The sequence below is a fragment of the Malus sylvestris genome, chromosome 4 (genome assembly GCF_916048215.2).
Source record: "Malus sylvestris chromosome 4, drMalSylv7.2, whole genome shotgun sequence".
In the NCBI taxonomy this organism is placed as follows: Eukaryota; Viridiplantae; Streptophyta; class Magnoliopsida; order Rosales; family Rosaceae; genus Malus; species Malus sylvestris.
The window spans coordinates 4867908-4887540 of record NC_062263.1 but is presented as its reverse complement, the minus strand read 5'-3'; the positions used below and the strand labels follow the sequence as shown (position 1 = coordinate 4887540).

General features: G+C 38.2%; 1 protein-coding gene across 1 annotated transcript; it reads left to right on the top strand.

The window, feature by feature from the left end:
• The first annotated feature begins 5507 nt into the window (after positions 1 to 5507).
• LOC126619358 (uncharacterized) lies at positions 5508 to 18393 on the top strand. The gene is made up of 7 exons (XM_050287714.1): positions 5508 to 6131; positions 7629 to 7728; positions 8263 to 8328; positions 10438 to 10552; positions 11258 to 11340; positions 17018 to 17079; positions 17780 to 18393. Exons 1-7 carry the CDS (start codon positions 5932 to 5934, stop codon positions 17886 to 17888), a joined length of 735 nt encoding a protein of 244 aa, XP_050143671.1. The 5' UTR covers positions 5508 to 5931; the 3' UTR covers positions 17889 to 18393.
• The last annotated feature ends 1240 nt before the right edge of the window (positions 18394 to 19633 follow it).

Below are 19633 nucleotides of genomic sequence, written 5' to 3'. Positions count from 1 at the left end.
GGGATCCGGACCCCCTCGACCTAAATGGCTCCTTAGACCCGCGCACATGACCCGGTTTTGGGCAGAAAATCAGACGAAATTCAGGCCAAATTCCGACGATTTGAGCCGAGCCACCACCTGGAAACAACTCACCATTGTCCCACCTTCCTTTCTCATCCAAAAACAGAATTGATTGGGCTCGAAATTGGAAGAACCGAAGCCATTAGCTTCGAGGACACCTGGCAACAATTCGTCGTTTTTTGCGACCCTTCTCGTCAATCTCCACCATCAAACAACTTCCATTGAGCTTAGGAACAATGCCTAATCATTGGTTGGAGCGTCGGAGTTGATTTGAGGACGAATCAAGGAACACCCAATTCTAGGGTTGTTGCGGATTAAGGCTGATTTCAGGTGGTTCCCGGCCAAATTGGACATCGACCTAGGTATGAAAATTGCTCCCCTCACTGAGATCTACTTGTCTGTAAAATTTGAGAATTTTTAAAAATAGTTGAATTTTCCGGCGAGTTGGGACGGCTGACCGCCACCCGCGGCGGCGCGTGGCCTGTGGACCGATGATATCTTTTTAAGCACTATTAGATGCCTGGGTTCATGTTTGATATCCGTATGACGTAATTTTATTGTTTGGACTTAGTTTCATTTTGATACGTGAATAGGTCAAAATGTAAATCGACGATCCGACAGTTGAATCGTCACCAAACTTTAATATGTTATAGTACGTAATATTTGGGGATCATGGGAACTTACAGATCTGGAATCCGATATACGGATCTTCCTGAATTAGATTTATAAGTTAGTAAAATTAATTGTTAACCACCACCTAATTCTAGTAATGGGCGGAGATCCGACCGTCGGATCGTGATGAGATTTTAGTATATTGTTCTTTGAGAATAATGTGGACCCTAGGAAGTTACGGATCTAGATTATGATGTGCGGATCTTCTGGATCAAATTTTGTAGCATTGTGGATCCTGATGTCGACCGAGAATTGACTTTTGGTCAACATGTCTCGAAACGTTCTAAATACTAAAATTAGTACTACGGGGAACTAATTGAAGTCTAGTGGGCTTACATTGGTTAGAGAGTGACTTGAGTATATGTGATATGGTTTTTAACTTATTTTCTTTTATTAATATCGTATGTGTATATGTCTTGGTCTTATAATTGGGATCTGTATTGAAATGTGATTTTATATATTAGCCATAGACTTATGTTATTAAACATGATTTGGTTTGTGTACTGATGACGGTTGGGATATATTTGAGTTTAATTATCTTTTAGTACTGTAAATGATGTGTATGATTATTTATATGATAAGGTTATCCTAGAATCCTATTAGAAGTATGTGGTAGCACTCACATGCTTGTGTGACGTATTAGTGATGGCCTTGAGAAGTTGATGGTATAGATGACTATGTTGAAACTCATAAGTGTTGAGATGTGGATGAGTTGTGTGTTGAAGTTATTGCACCATGTAGCAGAGGTATATGGATGATCCTGCTTGGTATATTCGCGATGGGGGGACCATACGTATTCAGGGGTGATCATGCCTGGTATATATGCGTTGGGTGATCAACGCCTGCACGATTATGTTGAAACATAATGATGTATTTGATGAATGAAATAGAAACCTTGATTATCATGTGGGTTGTTATGTAGCTTGAATTGAATAATTCATGCTTGTCAAGTCCAAATGTTTGATTGAAGAATGTTATGCCTTTTGGCTTAAGTGAATCGTGTTATATGTCGAGTTATAAAGACGTTGAACTACGAATGGCTTGATCCCTATTGAGGGTACGTAGGCAGTCTAACGAAGAGGTTAGATGCAGCCATAAAGTATATGCAAAATTATTATGCATCTAGATCTTGAATTATATTTGGTACATATCCAAAAGGCGAGGTACGTTGAGTTACGAGCATTTAGTGACGTCGCGTGTCGATCTTGGACGTACGTTGGGATCGGGGCGTGACAGTAGGGCACGTTTTTTTGCATTAGTCGGCATTCAGCCTACTAAACGTTGGCAATGATGGCATGTTGTGTGGGCTATTGTCGGGAATCAGTCTACGCATGTTTTCGCCTTTTTATTAGCTGTTAAAGGTGTAAACTCTTGAGTCTCGTCGAATGAGATGGTTAAGCATACGAGAATCATTTCCTTTTGCCATCGAACTTCCTGAGATTGCTATGGGATGTTATGATCAATGTCGTCATGCAAAGTTAAGTTTAGTTCCAGCACTTCTAGAGCTGGTCATTGGAAGTGCAGATTAATTTCGACTTGAGCTCTTAGAGTGGATCATGCCAAGATAAGTCATATCTCGAGCTTCTAGAGCGGGTCATTAGAAGAAAGGTTAAAATTAGCAGAGCACTTTTAGAAGGAGTCATTGAAAGAGCAAACCAGTTATAACTTAGACCTTTAAATCAAGTCATGCAAGGCCAAGTCTTAGATAGGGTTTATAGAGCGGATCGTTGGAAGTGAGGGTTTCAATATTAGATTCCTAGAGCATAACATGCAGAGACGAATTTTGAGAGGCCGATTGTTGTTAACTCATGCTCCTAGGCCGGACCATACTGAAGGGAGTTTCTACCTGGGCCGAATAACGTCAACTCGTGCTCCTATGACAGACCATGCAAATGGAGTTTTAGCTTATAACTTGCTCTTTAGGCGGTCTGTGTGGAGCTAAGCCAGTGTTTAGCACTTCTAGAGCTAATATTTGGAAGTGCATACTAGTTTCGATTTAGGCTCTTAAAGCAAATCATGTAAAACCAAATCATACCTTGAGATTCTAGAGATAATAATTGAAAATGAGGGATTAGATCTTGTATCCTAGGACAAACCATGCGGACTTGAGATGAAGTTGGTTGATCGGCTTTAACTCATACTCATAAGGCAGACCATGAATATAAGAGTAATAGCTTACACTTCTTGAGCACATCATTGGAAGCATTGACCATTGATTTGTGGTGTTCTGCCTCAGTTAGGCATCCCCATAGGGTATCATGCACCAATGACATGTTCTCAAATGTCATCGAGCAGTAGTAAAAATAAGTTGTCATATGTGTAGTCTGGCTTGTTGAGTTTTCTTACCACCTCGAGTGTTACTATGTGGCTATCGATAGCTTGAAGCAGACTTTACACAAGTGTTGGCAGATAATAATATCAAAATAAAGATAGATTTTGCCTTAGTCTTAGGCATGCTTTATGACAATAGACTACCTACGCATATTACTTTCTCAAGTTGGAGGTGTTCCACAGTGTTGGGATGATGCAATTCATGGTAGTTAGGGTGTAATTCTTATTTTCACCGACTCAATCTATGATGTAGTATCATTCTATGGTGCCTTTAGCTTTCAGGATCCTTCTCCCCTTACGGTTTCGTAAACTTTCCTCAAATTAAGAAATATATAGGTTAAACCTTTTTTTGCTAGTAGGATTCGTAAGACAATCTTGTCACAATTTTCTTCTAAGGGATCATTGTTGGTTGCCATTTCTCGCACATCTTGCTCCAAGTTTGACATATCGGTAAACGGGAAAGAGACTAGGATGTGAGAAGGCATGATAGCCACCATTTCGTAAGCAAGGAAGAAACAATGACCCAAGTGGTCTTCCTCTGGTGGTGTGCTATGCCCATAACATTCAGGGAAGTTCTTTGACCCATTTGCCTTTCTCTGTAGCCTCTTCTTTAAGTTATCTAGAATGGTCTTGTTGGAAGCTTTGACTTGCCTACTTCCTTGAGGATATTGAGGGGTTGACATTCGCTTTTGTATGCCATATCTTTCGCATAACTCATTAAATTTTGCGCCAAAAAAATGGGGCCCATTAATGCTAATGATAGTATGCTGGATTACAAAACGAAAAATTATGTTTTTCTATAAGAATTTCTTGATAGCCACCTATGTGGTAGAGGTGATTGGCTTAGCCTCTACCCATTTAGTGAAGTAGTATATGGTTACAATAAGCATGGTGGCTTTCCTAATTCCTATCTCTAGTGGCCAACTAGAGCAATGGCTCGTTGCAGAAAAGGCTAAGGGCTGAACTGCAAATGGAGCTTGTTAACTGGTGCGTTTGTGAAGGGCTTGAAATGTTGGCACTTGTCACATTGCTTGGCTAAGTCTTCATCATCTTGGCAAGGGGTATGTTAGCAATAGCTTGTGCATTGGGCCTTGTAGGTAAGTGATATGCCATTAGTGTGGTTTCCACAATTGGCCTCGTGTATGACACTCATGATAGCTAGGATCTCAGGGCAAGGGATGAAATTCAAGTCAAGACCAGTGAATCCTTGACGGTGTAGGGCACCGCCATTCATGTAAAAGCAGACTGCTTTGTGTTGTAGTTTGTGAGCTCTCAACTTTTCTTAAGGAAGAGTCTCGTTCACAAGATAATCGATGATAAGGTCTTAATAGCTACACGAAGTGTCAATCTGCGTTACTTTGGGTTGGACCTCGTCAATGCTAGGTCATTCGAGGTGTTCAACATGGATTGAGTTTCGGAATTGGTGGTTCATGGTATATCTGAGGTTGGCAAGGGCATCAACATGAGATTTTTTTGCTCAGGAAACTTGTGTTATAGTGTAGACTGGAAAGGCTTTGAAGAGCTTTGAACTGTTTTCAAGTATCGGATCACCCTCAAGTGCTTTGTCGTGTATTGTCTGGATGCCTAATTGGTGGTCAGCAGAGAATCAAAATGGATTTGGCTAATAATTCCTTTGCTAGCCGTATGCCAGCAAGTAGTGCTTTTATATTTTGCCTCGTTGTTTGAGGCCTTGAATCCAAACGAGGGTTACTGTTCAAGCATAAATCCATCAGTGGTTACCAGTACAAGTCCTACACTTGTACCTTTATGGTTAAAAGATCCATATGCATGCAAGCGCCACATGTCGTGCAGACAATCTGCTTGGTTGAGATTGCCAACTTAGGATCCTTGAGTTGCGCGTGCATTGGTCGCAGGTTGACTAACCAGAGTTGGTTGGTCATTTATTCCAGAAGAGGTGAACTCCACTATAAAGTCCACCACGACTCGAGTCTTAATAAGGTTCGGTGCCAGTTGATCATTGCACATTGACTAAGAACAAAATTAAATAAGGTGGTGTAGCACATAAAAAGTGTTTGTAATCATTTCCCTTTCAGATGACAATAGTGAGAGTAGTACATGCTCATACGAGCAAACTACATATACTAACCAAGACAAGGTAATCTTTCTTGTAATCGTCTCACTTTGAAATTCCTGAATAACTTATTCAAACATTACGTAGTTGAAAATTGATAATTTCTATCATGTGAAATGTAAATTCATAAAAACTTGAAAAAAAGAATACAAAGTGGGAAAAAGAACGATGTTGTCAAATCGTTTTCTTTCCCTTCTGTCTGTGCAAAAAGATATTCCTTATTCGGTGTGGGCTACGGCGGCGCAAGTTGCAGGACCAACGAAATAGAAACTTGTCCAAACAAAATATCAACATTAAATACAAATCCACTTTATTAATTTCTAATCATTTTCTTAGATGCTTAATGAATATTTAATCATTAGTAAAACAGTACACCTTCAAACGTCACTGAAAACCCTCCCCCTTTGATTTTCCGTACACCTCTCTCTCCTCTCTCTCTCTCTTACTCTCCATTTTTTTCAGTACATCACTTTGCCTAGAGCTCCCTTCAGTCTTCAATTCTTGTATATTCACATGTAAAATAATTTGAATTTGTAAATTCTCTCTCTCTCTCTCTCTCTCTCTCTCATTTATCCGTTCTCTGTTTTTCTGGTTTTCAATATACGCATATATTCTATCTGGGTTTTCGATATTTCGTGGAGGGGGACATCGAAATTGGCGGGAACCAACGGCCGAATTACGTGATTCTGAGAACTGGGTTTTGCTCAGATTCGCCATAAAAATTGAAAATTTGTTCACTTTTCCTTGAATTTTGAGGAAAAGTTCAAGAATTATTCATGGCGAACCCATCTGGGAACCACCAAGAACCTAGCCACGCTTCATCGTCCTTCAACGGCACCAACCCGAGTAACGGAAACTCCGTGCCGGTGTCGGCTCCGGAGAGTTCCGGCGCCGCCATGGCCATGAAACATAACCCGGGTATTTCTATGGATTGGAGCGCAGAGGAGCAGGCAATTCTTGAAGATGGACTCGCCAAGTAAGTTGTAAATTTGGGGATTTTTGTTTTTTTGGACTCTTTGAGGTTCTTGTAGTGTGTACTCAGCTTGGTTTTTAAAGTTTCTTTTGAATTTTAGGTGAATTGTAATCATTTTTTGGGCGCTTGATTGAATTGGGAAATTGCCTGAAGTTTGAGCTTTTCTATTCTTATAAATTAAATTTTCAGTCTTAGAGTATAATATTTTTCATTTTTTGTGTGCGACTGTTTGCTTGTAGGAGTTTATAAAAAGTTTTATTTATTTACAATTCTTTGATATTTAGATTATAGGAATTACAGGTATTATGGTATTTAATGAAAATTATGGAATGTGAAGCCTTCAAATAGCCTGCAATATATAGTTTGGAGGAAGATTCATGAAATATAATGCATGTATGACTTAAGAATGCTGTAGAGTGCCATAACCAGATTCTAAGTAGCATATAAAGAACTTAACCTGGTCAATAATTATGTGATGCTAAGTGAATTTATGCCAGGATGTGTGGCAGCATACTTGCGAAGCTGTTTGGTAATCTTCAGTTCGAGTACTTGAAAGAAATCAAAACGAAGCTTTTATGCAGAGTCTAGCTATCTAGGGTTTCTTTTATACTTTTCCATTCTGACATACATGTCAAATAAGAAACTTCGCTGGAAAATTTCAGTTAAGCGGCAGAGTAGAAGTTAGGATATCTTATGCACATGCCAGATACATACATACGTTCATCTATCTAACACCTATAGTTGGTCATTTGGTCTCTTTCCTTATTTATTGACGATCATGTAATTTGAGTGCACTATTCTGTTGGAGTTTTATACGTTCAAATTGGTTTTGGATGTGTTGGAATGATGAATATGAAATTGACCAATTGCTTGTTTGGTAGCTTGAGAAATATGTTTCATTTGCTCGTTATTTGGGTCCCATGTCCTAAAAGATCAGTTGTTGAAATAATTCCGGTTATCAAGGAGTTTTTGTTTGTGATATGTAGTAGGGTATTACTGAAGCAAGATATTTGGTTATTGGTATGTTGTGCTTGTTAGGAATTGGGATTTGAGTCTGAAAAAGTAGCTTGCTGGAGACCAAAGCCAAAGTTCTACCACTATACATACAACTTTGCTGCTTTTCTTGTTTCTCTTTTTATTACATTTTGTTGATTCCTTGTTTTGGTACAAAAAGTAAAGCAGGAGCCTTGTGCACTGGGTACGACCTTGTTTTGGTACAAAAAGTAAAAACCCAAAACAGTGATATGATGCACCTCACCATATGCATTAAAAATGAGTAAAATATATGCTGAAAACTTATGGTCATATCAGTTTCTCCAGACAGAGAGAAAAGTGAAAAAACAACATCTAAGTTGCTGTCCATATGATGATGGTTGTTTACTCTTTACAAAACTTTCGAATTGTGCTGTGGAATTTAGTTTTCATGTACTTTTTTTCCTCCTGATTCCTGTTCATTCAAGAGGGTATCTAGTTATATGGCCTTTGTATTTTCTCTTGCAGATATCCTACCGAATCAAACATAATCCGGTATGCAAAGATAGCCATGCAGCTGCAGAATAAGACTGTCCGAGATGTCGCTTTACGTTGCAGATGGATGACTGTAAGCTTTATTACCCTTATTTCCTGCCCTTTGCTCTTGAAGACTTCAAATGTTTGTGGGTTTGGGCTTGTAGGTTTTACTCATGTTGATATAACTATTAACTACTATATTTTGTTTGGAAGTTTGAAAACATGTGAATAGCCTAGTGAAATTACTTGTTAACATTATATTTGAAATTTGCTTAAATAAGACATACAATACTTACTCTTGGTCATTATCTTTGTGACATAAGGCCCCTCTTGGGCCTTTGTACATGGAGTGGCTGCTCTCAAGTTGTATGGTAGACTGCTAGTTGTTGAAGCTTATCCCCTTACCATTTCATAAAGTACTATCCCTATTATATCTACTGTGACTTGTGAGACGCATTGATACCTGTAGCTTTTAGGTATAACCTAGCAAAATAATGCAAATACATCATGTTACTGAAGCTAGCATCTGTTTGAAATATTCTTTACCATCTTTAATCTGTACTTTTTTTTGGGTAGAACTTTGAAACTATATTTTGATTGTTTTCATGGTTCACTTACTTCCCAGAAAAAGGAAATCAGCAAGAGAAGGAAGGAAGAACATAACTTAACAAGGAAAAGCAAGGATAAAAAGGTACAATCTGTACTCTCACCCTTTCCATCCTTTAACACTTGACCTGAGGCTCATGTGCATTAAAATAGGGGTTGATTATGCTCTTCTTTTTAGCTTTTTGGTTTGTCTATAATACATATCTGTTTCTGTATGTTGTGTGAAACATTCTAATTTGTCATGTCCCTCTGACAGAATGTTAAATTTGTTAGGGGGGAACTACAGAAATTAGATAGACGGACTTGAACTGAGTAGATGCACTACATTTGGGAGAACTCTCAAATGGCATAACACCTTGAAAGGTCTCATTTGAAATTCCTTTGTGTAATGTCATTGTAGTGCATTTTAGTGTTTTAGTAGTAGCTTTGTAGTGCTTGAGTAGTTCATTGGTAGTATTTTTATAGTGCATTCTTAACGATCGAGTCTAAAGCTCGTTCATCCCTCATCTAAACATAGGATCAAGGCGTTTTGGATTTAATCTCTCTCTCTCTCTCTCGTGATTCCAGTCCTATTTACCACGTTTCATTAATGGTATGCTGAAGTGGTGATATACATCATTCTTGCATCTAGAAAGCCATGTATAGTAGCTCTTCTGAGGTTATGGTGGTCTTGGAAACTTTTTATCTGATTTCAAGCCTGTAACAATTTTAGCTTGGTAGTGGAGGACTGGTGTATTGCCTATTCGCCTTTGCCTTCGATGTTTTATAGTCGTACCAGTCCTTATCTATTTCTCCAGTAAAGTATAAAATGTTGCCCGATTACAGTTTTGCATCTAAGCTTCTTTTATGCTTTTTGTCCCTTCTTAGGAGCATAAAGGTTATTAATTGCTGTGTAAGTTTGAGAAATCTTGTTGGTTTGCTACTGTTCCTCAAATTAAACTATAAGTATGCTGGCTAACAATTGTTTTATGTTCTAAAGCTGCCTTCATTTGTTCCTCTTTCCGCCGCTAGAGAGCCTAGTGTAGTGAATTAAAATGAATGCGGAAATTGTAGTTGCAGAGTTTTGAGCTCAGGATCTAGTGATACCATGTTAAGTTGTGGATTGCGAGAATCGGGTTACCTGTGAATAGAAGGAGAAGAGATAGGGAGAGAATAGGATTGGGGTTAATCAGCAGCTTTGCTCGGGAACTGTATTTGTACATCATATGTGGTGCTGAAGCATTTTATTCAGTACCTCACTTTTGTTACTAATACATAGAACTGGTAGTCTTTATGAAATCGCACCTGTTCGTTAGGTATTGTTTGTGAGCACTCAGTTCTTGTCACGATTTTCTGCCTGTTTCAAGCAAACACCATAATATTGTTTTGGTTTGCTAAAAGCATCTCCAAACATTCATATTCAATCAGCAATCAGCATAAAAGGGGAAAGACATCCAAATACCATGAAATGAGATATTACAATAATATCCCTAATGTAGCATAAATATAAGAACAATATTGTAACAACGCTAACAAAGCCCAAAGAACAAGATTGCAACAACGCTAACAAAGCCCAAATTTTGCTAATTGATAGACTAGTCTGATAGACCAAGAGAATTTTTTTTTTTGTTTTCTTTACTTGCATATATAAGCAAATGGAAGACTGGTAAAATGACACTCTTTTATTAGCAATCTACTTATGAAATCAAGTTAAAATTGAGATTGTACAGATACACAGATAATTTACTATATTTCTGTAGAGGAAGAAAGCAGATACAACACATTTTGCAATGTCCTAGCAACATCTTGAAAAACTACAAACTTACACGGCCAGATAAAATGAATTTCAAAACATTTTTGGATCAAAAACTGATAAACAGGATTTTGGAACTTTTTTGCAGCAGTTGTGCTATTAGATTTTTAATTGCCTCACAACTCATTTCAAACAATTACTCAGTGCTCTTAACAGAACGTAGTGTTTTCTCCAGCCCAAGTACTGTATTTCTTTGTGCTCTCACTTCATAAGAAAAAGTGAGGAGCTGTGAGAAGTCTTTTTTCTTCATCTTGTTTTGGTCGTGGATTATCCCGAATTCGTTCTTTGTCGAACATGACATTGCGTATATAATGTTGCATCATTTTCCCTGAAATTAAAGTTTGCATACCTGTTTTTTCTGTGCCAAAGTCCTCATTGAATATCTTTGCATTTGATTTTCAGGAGAGAGTAAATGATACTTCAGCAAAGCCATCTCACTTTGCTGCCCGGCCTAATGTTGCTCCCTATGCTCCCCCAATGATTACTATGGACAACGATGATGGTATCCCATACAAAGGTCGAGATATATACTCTCTATTTATTCTGCAGAGGTTCACATACTTTTGGCGTTGTTTTCTAAATCCATATCCCACACGAGAAAGAATTATTGCTGAATGTATTGTGATTATCATAAAAAGGAATTCAACCAAACCCAAATATTAATGCCTAAAAAATGGTGCTTTCTCTGATTTCCTTATGAACCTCTACTTATTAGTTTGAGTTGCTCACTATATGTCAATTAAGTTTCTTTGGGCTTGGCGGAGTGGGGGCGGTGTTTGCACCTATGGACTTTGATAGCCATTTAGACTAAATATAAAATTGGAGCCGTGGTTCTTACATTTTTATTTGTGGGAAGGCAAAGCAAAATATATGAAACAGCTAGTTGGGATGTATTCTGCATTCCCCTTTCATGTCTTTGAGGAGGAGATGGGTGTCTTTCTAAGATATAGACCTTGGTATGTGCAAGTATAACCTGAACGCTTCTGTCATAATTTTAATAATAATAATAATAATAATAGTCAAGTCAAATTTTTCGTTCAAGTTAAATTAAGTACGTACATTAATTCTACGTATTTGCAGTTGAGTGGTGTTGATGTTATAGATATGGACTGCTGGTTGTTCGCTTTCCAATTAAGAAGTTTTTGGTTTCTAATTTCTAGAGCTTCTTCTTTGAAATGTATTTTTGCGATGACTTGTTAATATTTGCTTGTTCTGTTTTCAGCCATTGGCGGTATTGCAGGAGAGCTTCTGGAGCAAAATGCCCAAGCCTTGAATCAAATTTCAGCAAACCTTGCAGCTTTCCAGGTAGAGATCTGTCATGGAATTATTTATTTCCTGTCATGTTAGCTATTATTTTATCCGAACTCCTGATGGTATCAGAAATCTCAAAGCCAAAAGGTTTCTAAAGCACATGCCGTTTATGCATGGTGATGATAATCAACAGAACGCCAAGTAATTGTATGTGTTAATTGCATTTATTTTTCCTTGGCCTCAAATTTATTTATTTATTTTTAGGGAAACAAGACAATTGTCAAGATGTCCTGTAAAGCAAAAAAAAAGATTAAAAACCAAAACCAATAGTCAACCAAAACGGAGCAAGACATCCCTGACATCAACAGAAAATTAAGAAATTGCTGGACTTCAATCTGAAGATACAGCAGAACTGTGCTTTCCCTAAATTCTGATGACACCAATGGCCAAAGAGATGCCAAAACTCTAGAAATCTACATCAGTTTTCTCCTTAATGTTATATTTGAGTCCTTTAACCTACAACTTTTTGATCCGTGTATTCCTATTGTTTCTAATGGATGGCTCAGTGATGTGGTTGATGAATCGCAGGATCATTTCATGTTTTTGTCTGTAAAAATCATAATTTGTTTGACCTCACCGTTCATTACTCGCTTTAAAAATCTTTTGATCTTTCATTTTATTATTAGCATATAAACAATTTATGCATACTTTTAAGATAGGACTTGTCCAAAAAGATGATGTAATATCTTGGTGATAATATTAGGGAGAATGATAAGTCATCCAATATAGTTACTGTTAAATAGTTGTTAAAGATAAATGTAATTGTTTTTGTTAGTAACTGTGATTAGTTTAGGTAGTTGAGGGTACTTTTGTAATTAGCCTAAGGCAGCTAAGGCTATATATATTGACACCTGTGTAACTGAATTATTCATTCAATACAATCAGGAAAACTTACTGTTGAAGTTTTCTGTTTCTATATGGTATCGAGCCATTCTGCTTTACAGCACCGACCTTCTTTTCCGCACGTCATCTTGATCGTGTCTTGATCGATTCTTGCTTTCTTCTCTCTGATTCTTCACTTTTTGTTCTCGATCTCTCTTGAATCTTGTTTTCTGCAAGCTATGGCTGCTCAATCTGCGTCGCAACCGACTGGATCGTCTTCTCCGGTCATCTCTCCTTCGGTTCAAAACCCTAATTCCTCTTCCAATCCGAGTCCTCTGAATTCGTATACCTCTCTGACGATTCACAACATTGGCAGTATGGTGCCGATCAAGCTGAAAAGTTCCAACTATCTGCCATGGCGAGCACTGTTTGCTCCAATTTTCAGGCGATACAAGCTTCTTAGTATTATTGACGGCACTGAGGTTTGTCCTTCGCCATTCTTGCCTGATCGCTCGATGAACCCTGCCTTTGAGGATTGGTATGAAAAAGATCAAAATCTTTTGATTTGGCTTAATTCTACCCTGTCCGAAGAGATCATTCCGTTCACGGTTGGAGTTTCTTCTTCTCGTGAGCTCTGGGTAAAGCTTGAACAGCGATTTGGTGGAGTTTCGGAAGCTCACATTCATCAATTAAGGTCCAGACTTCAATCGATTCAGAAAGGTTCTCAGTCCATTTCTGCGTATCTTCAACAAATCAAGGAAATTGCTGATTCCTTGCAAGCTGCTGGTGCTTCAGTGTCTGATCGTGACCTAATTGCTGCCACTCTACATGGATTACCTGATGAATTCGAGTCCTTTATTGACTCCATCATGCTGCGGCTCTCTTCTACATCCCTTGATGAACTCCATGGTCTCTTACTCACCAAAGAGTTGTCTATGACCCGTCGCAAGGCTGTTCTTTCATCCTCTGAGCCCTTTCAAGCATTCTCAGTGCAATCTCAGCCTCCCCTGCTTCCTACTCCATCTGCCTTTGCTGCTAAAAATCAATCATTTCATCCTGCTTCTCGATTTAACTCAAATCGTGGTAAGACATTTAGAGGTAATTTCTCCTCAAATCGCAGCAATCGCACCTTTCATAACAATAATAGGGGTAATTTCATCAACAATCGTGGCAATCGCAATTATCAAGGCTTTCACAATTATCAAGGTCCTTCCAATTTTAAAGTCACTTGTCAGATTTGTGGATCTACCAGTCATGAGGCACTTGATTGTTTTGATCGAATGAATCTGGATATCTGTGGTAGAATTCCTCCAGCCAAACTTGCTGCTATGTGTGTGCATCATTCAGCAAAACCCTCTCAGCCTTGGTTGATTGACTCTGGAGCTACTTCTCACATCACTAATGATGTAGCTAACATCTCTTCTCCTACTCCTTACACTGGAGAAGACAAAGTATACATTGGAGATGGTAAAGGACTATCTATTCATCATATTGGTTCTTCATCTCTGCACACTCCTTATACTTCCTTTAAGCTGAGAAATGTTTTACATGTTCCTTTCATAAAACATAATCTCTTATCTGCTTATCAGTTTCTTAAGGATAATAACTGTTCATTGACTCTTGACCCTTATGGATCCACTGTCAAGGATCGCATTTCGGGGAAGATGCTTTTGCAAGGCCCTGTTAAGGATGGTTTCTATCCTCTTCACAGTTCCACCAGTTCTCCCACTTCACCTTCAGCTTTTCTCAGCATTCAAGCACCTGTCCCTGTATGGCACAAGCGCCTCGGCCATCCTTCCTCCTCAATTTTTAGAAGAGTTATATCCACTAATAATCTTCCACTGCAAGGCCAGAAGACTGTTGATTTTTTCTGCTCAGATTGTGCGCTTGCTAAAAATCACAAGCTTCCTTTTGCAGTGTCTTCTTCATCAACAACTCAGAGTCTCCAGCTTCTGCATTGTGATCTGTGGGGACCTACTGTTACATCTACTGGTGGCTTCAAGTATTACCTACTGTTTGTTGATGATTTTAGCAAATACAGTTGGTTTTTTCCATTGAAGTCTAAATCCGATGTATTTTCTACGTTTGTTACTTTCAAAACCTATGTAGAAAACTTCAGTGGAAATAAAATCAAGATTCTGCGTTCAGATTCAGGGGGTGAATTTACTAGTCATTCTCTTGCTTCATTTCTTCGTGCACATGGTATATTACATCAGTTCAGTTGTCCTCATACGCCTGAACAAAATGGCTGTGCAGAGAGAAAGCACAGACATCTTGTTGAGACAGCTCGCACATTACTTGTTGCTTCTCATGTTCCTCAGATTTTTTGGGTTGAAGCTTTCTCCACTGCAATTTACCTTATTAACAGACTTCCTATTTCTGGTCTTACAAAGTCACCTTGGGAACTTCTCTTCAATCAACCTCCAGATTACTCTAAACTGAAAGTCTTTGGTTGTCAATGTTATCCATGGCTTAAACCTTACACTCCCAGCAAATTGGATGCTAAGAGCAAAAGTTGTGTGTTTTTGGGCTATAGTCTTCAACATAAAGGCTATAGATGCCTTGATCCTCTCACCACTCGGATCTACATATCAAGACATGTTGTCTTTGATGAAACAACTTATCCCTTTAAATCACTGCCACTCAACAGTTTCACTTCAGAAACTTCATCTTCTGATTTTTCACCATCCTTGGATCTTCATTTCAGCAAACATGTCTCTCCTTCTCCTCCAGCCAATAACTCTTCAGAACCACAGTGTCCTTCTGTACCTCAACCTATTACTCAGATCCCATCTTCCACAGAGCCTTCTTCCTGTACTCAGTCCGTGGATCATTCTCTCAGTTCCTCCAGTTCTGTCTCTCTCAATGACTCCTCTCTTGCACCACTACAGTCAAGGCCACCACCTATTTCTCGGAATACACATCCTATGATTACCAGATCTAAGGCTGGTCTTCACATGTCTAGAGCTTATGCAGCAACCAAACACCCACTTCCGGTTGATCTTGATTTTGTTCCTCGTACTTACTTGCAAGCCTCAAAGCATTCTCACTGGAGAGCAGCAATGCAGGATGAATATAATGCCTTAATCAACACAGGCACTTGGTCTCTTGTTCCATCTCATCCATCTCAGAATGTTGTTGGTTGTAAATGGGTGTTTCGGATCAAGAAAAATCCTGATGGAACCATTGACAGATACAAAGCCCGCTTGGTGGCAAAGGGATTTCACCAGCAAGAAGGAGTTGATTTCCAAGAAACCTTCAGTCCTGTTGCTAAGCCCGTCACAATTCGAATTCTTCTTACACTTGCTGTCCAAGATAATTGGTTTTTAAACCAATTAGACATAAGCAATGCGTTTCTTCATGGTGATTTAAAGGAGGATGTTTATATGCAACAACCTCCTGGTTTTATTGCTCCTACCTCTCCACACTTTGTCTGCAAGTTGAAGAAATCCTTATATGGCCTCAAACAAGCCCCTCGTGCTTGGTTTGAAAAACTGTTTCAAGCTCTTCGAACACTTGGCTTTCATCAATCTCAATCTGATGCTTCTTTGTTTGTTCTTAATGGACCTCAGTTGGTCATTGTCCTCGTTTATGTGGATGACATCCTAGTCACCGGACCCAACTCTCAGCTTTGCCAACAGTTTATCCAACAGCTTAGTACTCAGTTTCCAGTGAAGGATCTTGGTCCTTTACACTATTTCTTGGGGTTGGAAGTCCACAGATCCACAAAAGGAATCTTTTTACATCAGACCAAGTACTTACTTGATCTTCTCAAGAAATCGAATATGGAGGGTGCAAAACCGTGTTGCACTCCTCTTGGCTCTCAAAAGCTGGATCATAGCGGACCTCTCTTATCCAATCCTACTGAATACCGCGCTATAGTTGGTGGTTTACAATATCTCACTTGGACTCGCCCAGATCTTGCATTTGCTGTTAATCAGATCTGCCAATTTATGCATGCTCCCAGAGAACAACATCTTCAAGCAGCCAAACGGGTTCTCAGGTTTCTTAAAGGATCCATCTCTCATGGTTTATGGTTCACCAAAGGTCCCATTAATCTTTCAGCATTCTCTGATGCTGACTGGGCTGGCTGCACATTTGATAGGCGGTCTACTAGTGGATATTGTGTATTTCTTGGTTCTAATCTCATCAGTTGGAGTGCAAAGAAACAAAGCACTGTTGCTCGTTCCTCTACCGAAGCTGAGTATCGTTCCTTAGCACATACTGCTGCAGAACTAACTTGGGTCTGCAAAATCCTCAAAGATCTTAAGTTCTCTCTACCTAAACTGCCTCATCTATGGTGTGATAATATTTCAGCAATCTCTTTGGCATCTAATCCTATTTTTCATGCTCGAACTAAGCATGTTGAGATTGATTACCACTACATCAGGGAGTTGGTTCTTGCCAAGCTTATCAAAGTCAGCTATGTTCGCAGTGATGACCAAGTGGCTGATCTTCACACCAAATCCTTGTCTAAAAGCAGATTCTCTTATTTGTGTTCCAAGCTTCCAATCGGAATCCTATCTAATTCCTCCTTTAGCTTGAGGGGGTGTATTAGGGAGAATGATAAGTCATCCAATATAGTTACTGTTAAATAGTTGTTAAAGATAAATGTAATTGTTTTTGTTAGTAACTGTGATTAGTTTAGGTAGTTGAGGGTACTTTTGTAATTAGCCTAAGGCAGCTAAGGCTATATATATTGACACCTGTGTAACTGAATTATTCATTCAATACAATCAGGAAAACTTACTGTTGAAGTTTTCTGTTTCTATAGATAATGCCCCTCGTAGATACGTTGTTGGCGCTTTGGTAACTGGAGTGGGCTTTTTTTTTTCCTGTCCTTTTTCAGATACAGGAGAATGTCAACCTCTTCTGCCAAACTCGAGATAACATCCTCAAGATCATGAATGAGTATGCTGTAATCTTTACCTTTGTTTTTTTCTTTCTTTTGTTCATTATAAACTTAAACGGGATCATTTAAGGCATTTTCTTCATTTTTGCAATACCCATGTGTTCTCTTTCTTTTGTTAGATGCGAACAGTTGTACTTAAATGCCATATTTTATATTTTGTTTATATTTATGTTGTAAGAACAGATATTGACAAATTGACGTACTTATGTTTCCTACAACTCTGAACCCTTCTCCTAGCTATTAAACCCACCTTTTCAGAACTTCTACTCTGTAGACCTTTGGTTTTAAATGACAGCTCATTGACAATAGAGAACATGAAGTACTTGGAGATCGTCCTGTGAGGAACACGGCTTCATTTATCTTGGCAGGATAGGTACTTGTGTCCATGGATCTACATCATATTGGCCTTGGGCAGTCTGCATGTACCAAACTCACCTTGATTGTAGGGTTCTTCAAGTGCATGAGTTCTGTAGTGCATAATCTGACATCATTGCTTTTACCTTCACAGCTTTCTATTGTAAAAAAATTATTGTTCTGTCTGATTACCGGCCATGAGTGCTGACTTTGTATGTGCTGTGATAGTGAAGAAAATGCCTCAAGTGATCTGATTTTCTGTTAAAACGATGAACTTTGATACGTGTTGAATTGTTACATTTGTGTGTATATATTCTTAAACCTATTTTTCAAATCTCTCTACAGCTTGAATGACATGCCAGACGTAATGAAGCAGATGCCTCCACTTCCGGTGAAAATGAATGAAGAGCTAGCAAGCCATGTGGGCATCCCACCCCATCAGATGCAATCATGATCAGTTATTCGGCTTCCATCAGCGTTCTTTGTTTCCAAATGGGCTTCTGATTAGTACCGAAAACACATCCAGACGCCCAATTTGGCCGGAGTTTCTTCAAATCAAATCCTGGCCTCCAGGCAACAAAACGGAGTTGACCCGCCTTTGCCATCTCAAAATCTGCAGGGGATCTAATTGTTTGTGGAGATGTCAGTTCTTTTATCTTTTCCTATTTCCCTTTTATGTTTTAGTATTTCAGATTTTATTTCATGATGTTGTTTCTATAGCTAGGCATGACTTAGCTTTCGTGTAGAAAGTAGGAAATAAAATTCTTTCTGCTGTATTTCGTATGTATTGGGGGAATGAAAGAGTAAGAATAAGTACTTGATTCATGTTTTTTTTCTTCTTCTGTTGTATATTTCGGTGAAATTTAGTGGGATAAGGTTTTGTTGTTGATACTTGTTGTATCTTTCGGTGAAACTTAATGAATAAGCAAAACATATGGGCAATTATTACCATTTTCGAAGGTGAAACACGTCAAAGATCTCCATTACTTGATATGTTCATGCATTTTCATTCAAACACCATAGTATTCTCCCTATGAAGAAGCTGAAAGATAATTGAATATAGTTATGGGATGGGGTGGAATGTTTGTTCTTCATAATCTCTTCACAGGGAGAATACTATAGGGTGGAATGTTTGTCCTTATTTCTAGAGTAGTAGTTTTTTTTTTTTTTTTTTAACAAACTATATTATTTACGCTAACGGAAAGGGGTGGACTTAGCCTCACAAATGGGCTAGCAATAATGTGGTTCATATTCATCTTTGACAAAAATTGAACCTAAAATCTCTCACTGATAAGTGAAGATAATATTTTGAAGTGAGTAAGAGAATATTTTGGCCTCCTATTTAATATTTATGAAGGTAAGTTACCTTTAACCTACTTTCATAAATGTTAAATAGGAGGCATTTATTTGCCATAATTATGGTGGATAATTAAAATCATTATCATAATTAAGATGTTATGACATATTTATAAATATTTGGTTATAGTAGGTTACTTATTTATGTACTTGGCAATCTGAAATTTGAATTTTATTTAGAGGTTTAAAAGGTGATGGGATTTTGTCTTAAAAAATAGGGAAATACTAAAAAAATATGATAGTTTCTTAATCTTGTGACAGAAATAGGACATTTCGAATATACACATTCTATGCACAACAACCGGACAAAAATAGGATTTTTCTTACACCTTGAAATAACTAAATTGTCCTCCCATATAAATGAGTTATTCAGAAATTTCAGCTCTCATTTCTCATTTTGTAGAGAGAGAAACAGAGAGGAGAGAGAGAAAATCTCTCTCCCCCAATTATAGTTTGAAAAACCCAAACCCATCTATCTTCTTCATCCAAGAGCTCTTTCTAATGATGTGATACAAACTAACACACAAATTAAACCCTACATATTATGCAATCGTAGTACGAGTAAGTAAGGATCGTTCTATTCAGGGGATTAGAAGGGATTCTAATCAATACAAATTAAACTTATAAAACTGAAAACTAAGTTAAATTAACATCAAAACAATGATTGGGAGGATTTTGGACGAATTTAATTAAAACAAAAGTAAAGGGCAGCAAGTAAATTAAGTAGTGAATGAAATATCGATGAAAGGATAGCTAAAGGATTCTTCTCCACACATGAAACATATGCATACAAATCAATTTCCAGTTATTCTTTCTATAAACCATGAATGACAATGCTCCAAA

Excerpts from the sequence above, each read along its gene's own strand:
- LOC126619358 (XM_050287714.1), top strand. The coding sequence starts at position 5,932 with ATGGCGAACCCATCTGGGAACCACCAAGAACCTAGCCACGCTTCATCG. Across the intron at positions 6,132-7,628 it reads CTTGAAGATGGACTCGCCAA|ATATCCTACCGAATCAAACA; the intron begins GTAAGTTGTAAA and ends TTTCTCTTGCAG. Across the intron at positions 11,341-17,017 it reads CAAACCTTGCAGCTTTCCAG|ATACAGGAGAATGTCAACCT; the intron begins GTAGAGATCTGT and ends GTCCTTTTTCAG.